General features: G+C 43.8%; 1 protein-coding gene across 1 annotated transcript; it reads right to left on the minus strand.

Moving 5' to 3' along the window:
- Positions 1-2,622: 2,622 nt before the first annotated feature.
- Positions 2,623-11,678, minus strand: hspa9 (heat shock protein 9). Its single transcript, XM_032555474.1, has 16 exons — positions 11,356-11,678; positions 10,726-10,784; positions 10,524-10,611; positions 8,807-8,988; positions 8,604-8,728; positions 8,451-8,524; positions 7,204-7,310; positions 6,964-7,126; positions 6,285-6,377; positions 5,978-6,187; positions 4,961-5,188; positions 4,655-4,877; positions 4,247-4,341; positions 4,069-4,161; positions 3,521-3,661; positions 2,623-3,442 (listed from the first exon to the last, which is right to left on the minus strand). The coding sequence occupies exons 1-16, from the start codon at positions 11,434-11,436 to the stop codon at positions 3,353-3,355; spliced, it is 2,052 nt and encodes a 683-aa protein (XP_032411365.1). The 5' UTR covers positions 11,437-11,678; the 3' UTR covers positions 2,623-3,352.

Genomic DNA, 11,678 nt, shown 5'->3' on the forward strand with positions numbered 1-11,678 from the left:
AGAAAGAGACACAGACAAAACTTTTGAAGCTTAGACCTTTAATCAGTTCATGATCATTTGAATGTTTATTTTCCATTGTAGTCATAATTTCCATTTCCTTAAGTGATTGATTTCAATATAATCGTTCAAATTTGTATTGAAGTGTTGGTATTGTGAATCTGGAATAAACAAATTTATGATCTATTCATGTCATTCATTGTGTAAGCTTGTAAAAAAAAAAAAAAAGCTTCCAGATTGATTAATGATAGATTTGAGGTATTAACATAATCAGTGCAGGTTATCTTACCCTATAATTCATACATGAAATGGATGAACTCTATGTGTGAGGAAACAAGGTTCCAGTGTGGAACCAGAACCAGACAGTGAGCCAGACTATCTCTGCTAACGCCAAGATCAGGTTTATCTTCCAACTTTTCAGCTGAGACAGCTCAGCACCTTTCCAGAGTCTGATCTGATCCGGTTAGAGTAATCACTCAGGTTTCACAGGGGGGCAATAATACACTTATCACTAATGTGAAATATTCTCAATGCACATTTATCTTTGTCCAGAGTTTAACTGATGTGCACAGCTCTGAATGCCAAGAGGTGCGTTGACTGGAGATAAACAACAGCTGCAGGGAGCTGGAACCAAAACTACTGAGGACATCTAGTGGCGTGGAATGGCTTTGACCTTCAATCCATCCAAAATACAGCAACATGAAGACTGATCATTTTCCTATTTATTTAGTGTAATCCATAGTTTTTGGATATGTTGAATGTTTATTATGAGATTGTGAAACAGCACGAAACTGCTTTCATCCTGTGAAATGATTTTCTGTGTTTAAAATGGCAGCAATGTGTCATTTCCCAGCAGAGTGGCTGAGAACTATTATGTGTCCCCCAGTGAGGAAATCAATGCACCTGCAATGCCTCAGCCAGGGGCCCAGAGCACACAGTGGGTACCCACTCAGATCCAGAAACCAGCACGGCGCCGATCCAAGTCCTTGTCCTCCAGTGAAAGAGGATGAGTTTCTTCTGTCATCATAGTTTAGAACTGATGGGAGTTTATTTCTTCATCAGTCATTTTCCTTTAAGGATCAAACACTTAGCTGAGAGAACAAACTGTAACAAACTCATCAATAGCCTGCAGGTTTTCAGCTAATGTGTAGTTATTTGTTCTTCTTAGTTATTTAGGCTTGCTCTGTTTTATCTTAGTCAGCAGTGGCTAAATGTAGATAGAGGAGTTTGACGTGCCCTGTGGAAGTTCAGACATGTGCATATTTGTGTGTGCTGGTTGTGGCAGCAATCTAAATCAGGTGAAGATCAACCTGTGGCTTCAGGTGGACCATTGCTTAAAGGGACAGTATTATGTGTTTTCCAGGCACATAGTGCAATAAAATGGCACAATCAAATAACTGTTAACTTCAGTTGTTATAAAAATTCTATCCTCTGCTAACCCTTTCACAACCTTTTGACATTAACAACTAAATCACCATCACTATTTAGATCTAAATGTTCTAAATTATTAAAGTCACATAAATTTGATAAACAAGGCATTTTTAACCTAATAGTCTTTAGTAGGGTATATTTCTCTTCATGAAGTGGCGCCCAAAGGTGAAAAATGTTGACTTCTAAACACGATGAGGAAATAGGAGTCTAATGAAGACAGAAGGACTGAGCAATGGGAGCTGAACATCAAAGCTTTGCTGGTTTCACAAATAAAGCAATGGCTCCCTCTACAGGACGGAAGGTCTCATAACCAAATAACACAGCTGCATTCACTACCGTTCATCATTATTCAAGTTTCTGACCGTTTTATCAGTTTTACACAATGTTTATAAAAATGCCTTTCAACCTGCTGAGCGATACGTGCAACAATCTTGAGCAGGTCTATCACATAAAATTCAAATTAACGTTTGTCGTTATTGTATTGCTCTGTAATTATGGATAATTCATACAGCACATTCAGAGAGGATCCAGGCCTTCACTTTTTCCATGTTTTGTTCTGTTACAGTACATCCCTATTGTGGTCCTGCTGCCATCTGCAGAAATACAGTACGGTCAGAAACAACTAATCAGATCCAGGAGGGTCTTGGTGCTGTCAATCATGCTTGCTCACACCCTCCCCCTTCATCTCTGCTACAGTGTAGCTGATTCCCCACATCAAAATCTTCCTGTGAATACTCAAGTTCATTAGCATGAGATGACTGAAACAGTTTTCCTGGAACAGTAAGTTGTTTGATTGGCAGCACTAAGACCCACCTCCTGGCTCTGATTGGTTGTTTCTGACTGGGAGCGCTGTATGTCTTCAGATGACAACAGTAGCACTCAGAGGAGGTGGATCTCTTCACAGATTGTCTTAACATACTGTCACAACATGGTGAGTTTGAACAAATATGTAAACATCTTTTAAAAAATGTTTTATAAAAAAAAACTTTTTTTTTTATAAAAGATTCATACATATTTAATACTCAACTCTGAAGGGACCACAGTTTCCGTTGAAGTGGATTTCAATCCACACATTCACCTATCACAGTAGAGGCCTAGTGCAAGTAAATTTCTCCAGCTTGAACATCCCATAAAGCAGCACTGAGTATTAACACAGGTCAACTTCACCAGTAACTCACTGAACACAGCAGCCAGTCAGGTTTTTATTTTTTATTAGAAAAGACTGCAACAGTTACTGTGACCCTTCAGTTTCTCAGCAGCACCACATCTATCATCCAGCCCATGCTGGATGATAGATGTGTCTGTGTCTGTTCCCAGCCTCTGGCTGGATCCATGTTTCCTCATCCTCACAGAGTGGGAGGTCTAACTGTACTGCCTGCTTCCAGCATCCAGTCACCTTACTGTGGTTTATAACGTTATCTACACAGGCTTCTCATCTACTCACAACCAATGAGAGAGGAGATCCTCACACAGACCGTCCCATTATGTAGAAGGGCCAGCTGATCACTGATAGGTGAGAACATTCAAAGAGCAAAAAATGAACTGAAGATTTGATTCTGCTCCCACCTGTGTTGAGGACAGGTGGGAGCAACACCCGAGTTCAGCGCATGATTCTCTGATGACCAGCAGATGCTAAACACTGGGTGGAGTTAGGCCTGTGATCAGAGAGGAGGCTGAGGAGATCAGCTGATGTGCCTCAGAGGAGGCTAAATAATCTAATGTCAATTAAGGGCTTTGTAAAAATAACAGAACATTGTACAGACAGTTAAATTACAAACATATAGGGTGTTGCTGGGCATGGGAGCATATATCGACATGAATCTATTTTACTGCAAAAACACAGTAGAATATTCTTTCACATGGAGGAATAACTCAGGTGAAGCACCTGAGCACAAAGTCCTTTGCTGTCATGGAGACAGCAAGTTTACTGCTGGCCCTCTTTCTTCTCCCCCTCTGAGCCACTGCTGCTGCTGCCACTGCTGCTGCCACTGCTGCTGTCCCGCTCCGCTGCCATCTGCAAACACCAACATGGAGTCAACGCTCTGCTCATCAGACAAACTGAGGCGAGACTCACTGTGAACGACCTTCCTACCTTCTTGTAGGCCATTTCAAAGAGTTTCAGAGACGCCTGCTGCAGGTTGTTTGCTGCCTGTTTGATGTTCTCTCCAGTCTCTGTGTCCTTATTGGCCAGGAGGTCCCGAACCTTGGTGATCTCTTCCTTCAGCTTGGTGCACTGAGGACACACAGCAGAGTCATCACTGAGGAAAATGTCCTCTCAGTTTCAGGTTTTGCCTCATAATAGCTTAAAAACAAACAGGTGTGCAGTGGAGGAAAGGTCATGCCACCAGTTAGGCAGCATTTGATTTTTAAACAAAAACCTAATCGACAATTATCAATCGACTGATAGGAAACGCTTATATCAAGATACGTTTTCAGCCATGTCATCCAGCCCTGCTAGCACGAATGTGTCAGAAATGAGTTATAGGTAGTCTGAAGCATAGACTTAATAAATGTATTTAACTATGTCTTTTTACTCAATCACAGTTCAAACTTCCAGGATTTTTCCCAGTAGAATCTCTAAGCAAACCCTCATGACATAAAGCCATATGTCTAAGACTACAGAAAATGTTTCAGCTGTACCTCATCAGCAGGAAGCTGATCTTTGAACTCCTCCATCTTGGATTCTGTGTCATGGATGATGCCCTCAGCTGTGTTGACGGCCTCCACTCGTTCCTGCAGTAACAGCACAGTTACCAGTGAGATGAAGAGAAAGCAGTCTGTACACCTGGAGGACATGTTGACGTCTAGACAGCCTCACCTTCCTCCTCCGGTCCTCCTCGGCGTACCGCTCAGCGTTCTTGATCATGTTCTCGATGTCGTCCTTACTGAGACCTCCTGATGACTGGATCACAACTGAAGGAACAAGTCAGCCAGAGGTCAGGATCCTCACCAAGCAGCACAAGGATTAAAACCTTCCAACTTCAGCACAGGAAACTCAAATATGAATTCAGATGCTCAGTCAAAACTGAGTAGAACCACCTGCATTTACAGTAGTAGATCAGCTGGTTTACGCCTATCACCTTTGTACCTGTTCAGCATCAACAGTCTCCACCCATTTTCTTTCCAATTTATGTCTGGACTTTGACTGGGACATTCTTTGATGTTCCCAGTAAGCTGCATTAAAGCTGAGTGGCTCTATGGACTCCTCCAGTCAGGCCGTACTCACTCTGCTGCTCGCGGCCCGTGCCCTTATCCTTGGCTGATACGTGGACGATGCCGTTGGCGTCAATGTCGAAGGTGACTTCGATCTGAGGGACTCCGCGGGGGGCTGGAGGGATCCCCACCAGGGTGAACTGACCCAGCACCTTGTTGTCTGTTGCCATCTCTCTCTCCCCCTGACACACTTTGATCTCCACCTGAGTCTGGCCATCAGCTGCTGTGGAGAACACCTGCGGAGGACGCAGACAGGACAGAGACACTGCAGTGGGTTCTGTGGTGAACCGGGCTGGGCCAGTGGTGCTGCTCCACCTACCTGGCTCTTCTTGGTGGGGATGGTGGTGTTTCTGTTGATGAGCTTAGTGAAGACGCCTCCCAGGGTCTCGATGCCCAGCGACAACGGAGTCACGTCCAGGAGGAGCACGTCGGTGACATCACCGGCTAGAACTCCACCCTGAATGGCTGCTCCTATGGCGACGGCCTCGTCAGGGTTGACCGACTTGCTCGGGGCTCGGCCGAACAGGTCCTGAACGGTCTGCTGGACCTGCACACACAGAGAGCCACAGGGTTACTGTCAGCATGACAGCTTTACTGTTACATTTCTGATGCATTCCACTGTGTAACACCCCTCCTGGCCAGCAGGTGTCACAATTCTTTCAATCTATTGTGCTCACTTGAACAGGTTAGGCTAGGTAAAAATCAAGTTCATATTTTTTGCACAGAGTAATTCTTAGCAGAGATTTTAGACTGCTCAGTTGTGCTTATTTCTTTTCAGACTTTAAAACCCAATAAGCAGGCCACGCCCCCAACTCAATGTTTACACTCGCAAGTGAAAATGGCTGCAAACAGATGCACAAGTATACAATTATAAATATTTGAATAGCATTAGTAGAGCCTCCTGCACAACAAACAACACTGCAGCAAGATGTTTCTGGATGGTAAGTCAACAACAAAACACTTGTCTTTTCCAACAGCCATTGTACAACGCATACAGCAGTAAAACCTGCTGATCAAACCTCCTGGAGCTCCACTTGGGTTGATGGGTAACAGCACAGTGTGACTCAATAATTGGGAGGTTTTTGAAATGGCTCGTTTTCCCAGACAACAAAAAAACGACCTTATTGAACAGGCTGAGTGTTTTTTAAGCAGCTGGGCTGTTTTCAGAAGCAGTAGAAATCCAAATGGAAGTACATAAATGTGCAAAAAGAACATTTTGCATAGTAGGTCTCCTTTAATGTGCTGCTCAGTTCTCCCAGCAACACTAGTTTCTCAGATAAATCTCAACCAGTCCTGAACAGGCTCAGCTGAACAACCACAGGAATCCTGTTAATACCTTGGGCATGCGGGTCATGCCTCCCACCAGCAGCACCTCTCCGATGTCTCCCTTGGACACCTCGGCATCCTGCATGGCCTTCTGGCAGGGGGCCACGGTGCGGCGAATCAGGTCGGCCACAATGCCCTCGAACTGAGAGCGGGTCAGCTTCATGTTCAAGTGTTTGGGTCCAGAGGCGTCCATGGTCAGGTAGGGGAGGTTGATGTCCGTCTGGGGAGCAGAGGAACACGTCAGAGGATGGTGTGTGTGTGTGTGTGTGTGGAGGGATGGTCTGCAGGAGTTAATGACACTAAAACACTCTTCCTACCTGCAGAGAAGAGGACAGCTCACACTTTGCCTTCTCTGCAGCCTCTCTGACCCGCTGCAGCGCCATGTTGTCCTTCATCAGGTCCACACCAGACTGGAGAGACAGACAGAGTCAATAAAAGCCTCCAGAAGGAAGAAAGCAGTGTGTCACAATGCTCACCAACACCCCTGTGATTTTTGCGATGTGGAAAACGAGGATGGAATTATGAAATTTAATAAACAAAATGGAACCAACAATAAAATGTGGAATTTCATTTAATTAGTGGATTTCCGCACGCCCAAGTGAACAAGAAGGATCTACAGTAGTTCCTATGGAAGCGAGTACAAGCTTTTACTTTTTATAGTTTTTATTATGCAACATACGTATATTTTGGTGTTGAGTTGAACTCTAAAGCATTTTCAAAAGGGAGACTTTCTTTTGTTAAAAACAAGATACTTGGTTTTGAACATGTTTGAGTTCTCAAAAAAGAGTGGGAAACAAAAATTAATGTTCTGTGAATCCCAGCACTTTGTGACATTTGTGAAACAGAAAAACAGAAACGTTGACCTCAAGTTATTGATCTGTTAATTTTTTTCATTCAGAGCATGATTACATACTTTCTGGGGTAATAAATATGGATAAAACAAAAAACATGGAATTTGGGAACATGATCAAATGGCTTTCATAGAACTCAATTCACCTCTCTCTTGAACTCCTTCACGATGTGTTTGAGGAGGTGCTGGTCGAAGTCTTCTCCACCCAGGAAAGTGTCTCCGTTGGTGGATTTCACCTCAAAAACTCCCTTCTGGATCTCCAGGACAGATATATCAAAGGTTCCACCACCCAGATCATACACAGCGATGCTGGAAGAGCAGCAGAGGTGTCAGTTAACCTCAGGTCAGCAGCATCAAACATCAGAATTCCTCAGACTGTTCCTCACATCTTGTCCTGGGTTTTGTCTAGGCCGTAGGCCAGAGCAGCAGCTGTCGGCTCGTTGATCACACGCAGGACGTTCAGACCGGCGATCTGACCAGCGTCTTTGGTGGCCTGAGGACAGACAAGTGAAGCTCAGTTCATCCTGACAGCAGCCAGAGGAGATCTGGTCTGAGTCATCTCAAACCAGAAGAAACTCTGGCCAATTAAAACCTGACAGAACTCATATGTTTATTTAATTTCCGGTAGCTGAACAAACGACTTATTGTCTGGGGTCATTTGATGGAATAAACACTAAGCAGACACAGTAGCACTGTTTATCACATCTGTTACATGAGTTGGGATTGTTCTATATTTCAATTTTTGGGTTGAGGCATTGGTTGCTCCAACAACTGGGAGCAGCTGATTGGCATCACTAAAACTCAAAGGATACCTGAACTATGACCCCCAGTGGGAGCTGAAAAGAGCAGAGAGAGGAGGAAGTTCAAATCCCAGATTGCACTGGGATTTGCTCCTCTGTACTTTAGGAGCAGCAAAAACAAATGAGGAGGATTAGCAGAGCTGCCAACAACTGAGGATGTCATCCAAGGAATATCATGCTGCCTGGACAATTTGCCAGTCAGTAGATCTGAATGCCAAAACTGGCCTCTTCATATTTGTTGCAAGACTGACTGCTACTGGAGCTCTTTCAGTATCACCATCCACAACAACTCTTTGAAGACACTTGGATGGTATGAGTTATAACATTTAATTTCCCTTTGGGATAAATAAAGTCTTTTTGATTTTGAATGTCATAGTTTATGTTTTCCTGATTATTACTGAGGTGAAACACAGAAATTGTCTTCTTTTGTAATATAAGAAAGCAACAGACACATTTGCTCCTTCAATGGAACCAAAGCAGGAAATTGTTAACTTTTACAAGCTAATGTGGAAAAAGTGAATGTCTCCACCAAATATTTTTACAATTAAATTGAAAGCAACAACAGAACATTAGTGAATATCCAGTTCCTGCATAAAGAGGCTGACTTCATGATCAGAACAAACACACAGTCTTGTTTTCAGTCCCCAGCAGCCTTTCCCTTTTCTGAATCCAGTGACCCAGTTCGCTCATGGTTAGAAGCAATATGCTCAGTAGGCAGAGCCAGAAGCTGAGGTGCCTATTAGAAACTGAGCGTCATCAAATCAAAGCTGAAGCCCAAACAGCCCAACAGGGGATTAATAAAAGAGCAGTGTGTGTGTGTGTGTATGTGGTACCTGTCTCTGAGAGTCGTTGAAGTAAGCTGGAACAGTGATGACGGCGTTCTTCACGTTGCTGCCCAGGTAGTTCTCTGAAACACAATCAGAATCAGATCGCCATCCTCTGCTCCCTCACAGAATCGCTTAGCTGGCGTTCCCCTGGCAACATACCTGCCGTCTCCTTCATCTTTATCAGGACAAAGGCTCCCACCTGGCTAGGGGAGTACATTTTCCCATGAGCCTCCACCCAAGCATCCCCATTAGAGGCCCGGACGATCTTGAAGGGGACATTCTTTCTGAGGACGGAGGGAAGCAGAACATTAACATTTTGTGTGTTCAGGGATCGAGCCGCACTCCTCTGGAGAGTCACTCACATGTCCTTCTGGACCTCAGCGTCGTCAAAGCGCCGGCCAATCAGCCGCTTGGTGGCGTACAGCGTGTTCTTAGGGTTTGTGACAGCCTGGCGCTTAGCAGGCATGCCCACCAGTCTCTCCCCCTCCGCTGTGAAGGCCACGACTGACGGGGTGGTCCTTGCTCCCTCTGCGTTCTCCAACACCTGCAGGAGGAGGAGGAGGAACTCTTTAGGGTGGATTTGACTTTTTCCAAAAACAGTTAATACGCTACAGGGGAGATGGAAACATGTTTGCCAAATAGTTAGATGCATCAAATCTCCCCCAGCCAACTGGTCAATCTGTGCCTTAAAAGAGGCACAAAACTCAAAACATATTTAAGCAAACTTCCAGTTCAGAGGAGAGAACTCTCCGTTTTTCTGAGATGTGGTCCATGCTAGTTTTAAACCTCTACTTCCTGTTTAATACAGCTAGTAACATCAGCATCTGATGAAATTATGCCTTGTGTAGCCTGGTTGATTCACTCCAAGCCAGTAGATCAGTGGTTCTTAACCTGGGTTCGATCGAACCCCAGGGGTTCGATGAGTCGGTCTCAGGGGTTCGGCGGAGCCTCTGCCGCGGAGGTAAAGACACACTTGTGTAAAGTCGTGATGACGCGCCCCGCTTGGCCATCACTTGCTGCAGAGGATCATGTTACATTGCTCAGCCAATCAGTGCTGCGGTGAATTTAGTGCGCGCAGTATCAGCAGCTGTCGTAGTTGTACGTTGCATGGTTTCTTTCTTAATATTTTAATCCATACTAAATATGTCGAGCAACAAAAGAAGAAAATGAACAGACTTTGCTCTGAAGATGCACTTGCCAAGGTGAAGCCACGCCTCTCTGAACTGGTCTCCCAAAGACAGCAGAAGAAGTCACACTGATTTGCAGGTATGTAATTTGTGCAATACTTTATTCTGGCCCCAAAAAGTATTTTGTGGATTCAAAATGACAAAAAACAAATTAAATTTAAAATAAAAAAAATTAAGTTATTAAAAGAATTTTAATTCTTTGAAAAAAATCCAAATTTATTTTTAATTAGTAAAATAGTAAAAAAATATTTTGAGGGCTGAAATTCTTTTATGGGGCCGAAATATTTTTGGGGGCCAGAATAAAGTAATACTGTAACTTGCTGTGAGTTCATGGTTTTGTTCTTTGAGCAAAGTGACGTTCGTGCACGGCTCATTTTGTGCACCAGCAAAAAAACATATACCCATGTCTTGAATTTTGAAAAAAAAAATATTTTATGTATCACTAAAGAAGGGTTCGGTGAATGTGCATATGAAGCTGATGGGTTCGGTACCTCACAAAAGGTTAAGAACCACTGCAGTAGATGGAAACATGCCTAGTTTGTGACATTTTTGGAGTTTGCTCAAAATTTGCACGATAACTGGATGTAAACAAAACTACTGAGCGCCAATTTACTGCTCTTTCAACAAATAAATATTTCAAATGACATATGTTCAATAGGAAACAAAATGACCTACCAGGCCAAAAAATAGATAAAATCAATGCTTGACACATAAATACCTCAGTATAAACATGATTTGACACTAACAAATGATGTTTAATCATTTACCTATTCCAATATGCATCAAAAAGATCCAATCAATGAATAGAAAAATAAAGTAGATATGCTGACCAACTTTAAGACAGCAGTTCTGTTTAAAGCCAGTGTTTCCACATTCCTGAGCTAATCCTCACCTTGGCCTGTTTCCCCTCCATGACAGCGACACAGGAGTTGGTGGTTCCCAGGTCAATGCCGATCACTGACCCCTTGATGGCTTCCGACCTGAAGCACAAACACATTTCACACCAGGAAGTGATGAGTTTGTGTTTCACACTGTGTAGCTGGCTTTGAATATGGCTAACTTTCACTCAGCAGTATGATGGCGTTTCTACTCACGCATAGTCTCTTCTGGACAGAGCTCTGATTGCATCCGACTGGAACCCACTCCAACATGCCTGAGAACACAAAATTACAAAATGACTCATAACTCACTGAAATTACAACGAGGACCGCTCGATATTAACATGTTAAACCAGTTGAAGCCTGAAGATTTTCGGGCCTCTTTTCAGCGGTGTAACAGCATGAAGGGGGTGAGCAGACTCATGAAGGTCACACAACCATTTACTAACCCCTTGGAAAAACCTTGTCAGCAAATTTGCCTGTTTACAAAGTTCGAAGACGAATGAACAACCTGAGAATGTGTGAATTTTAACTTTGCTTAATTTGTTCACGTAATAACGTCTTAAGTTCACGCGTGACAGTTTTGAGGCATCTTCTCGTGATGAGGTAGGAGGCAAACTGAAGAGCACGAGCAGCTCAGCATCACCCAGCAGATGTTCAACAACCCAGCAAAGAAGTAAATGTCACGAGCCACTTCGGTCAACCTCAAAGGCTTTTCACTGAACTGCGAGGTGGCCTCAAGGCAGCACTACTAGCATGCTGTGCTAGCGGCTAGCTGACAGGGTGTCATGCCGGAATGAGCACAGAGCGTGTGTAAATGTAGTAATAAAATGGTTGACCTCTTACCTTCTTCACCAAAGACGACACATTTCGAGAGCAGTTCTTGGTTGGCAAAGACCTTGAAACGCTCCTTGCGACACTCAACATTTTGACAAGCCGGCTAACGAGCTAACTAAAGCTGTTTCCAAACGAGCAAACAAAAAAGCAGCGCGACCTGAGAGCAGCTTAACTGTGGAGATAGAGCTGCAGAAGTGTCCTCTGTCAGTGTCCAGGCGGAAAGAAGCTCCAGGACAGGCCCGTTCTGACTACTTGTGTCTGATCTGCAACAGCAAAGAAAGTGCGAAGACGCTTCTGGAATGATCTAACACATGTTGCACCAGACACCACCG

Source organism: Xiphophorus hellerii, chromosome 23 (assembly GCF_003331165.1).
Source record: "Xiphophorus hellerii strain 12219 chromosome 23, Xiphophorus_hellerii-4.1, whole genome shotgun sequence".
Lineage (NCBI taxonomy): Eukaryota > Metazoa > Chordata > Actinopteri > Cyprinodontiformes > Poeciliidae > Xiphophorus > Xiphophorus hellerii.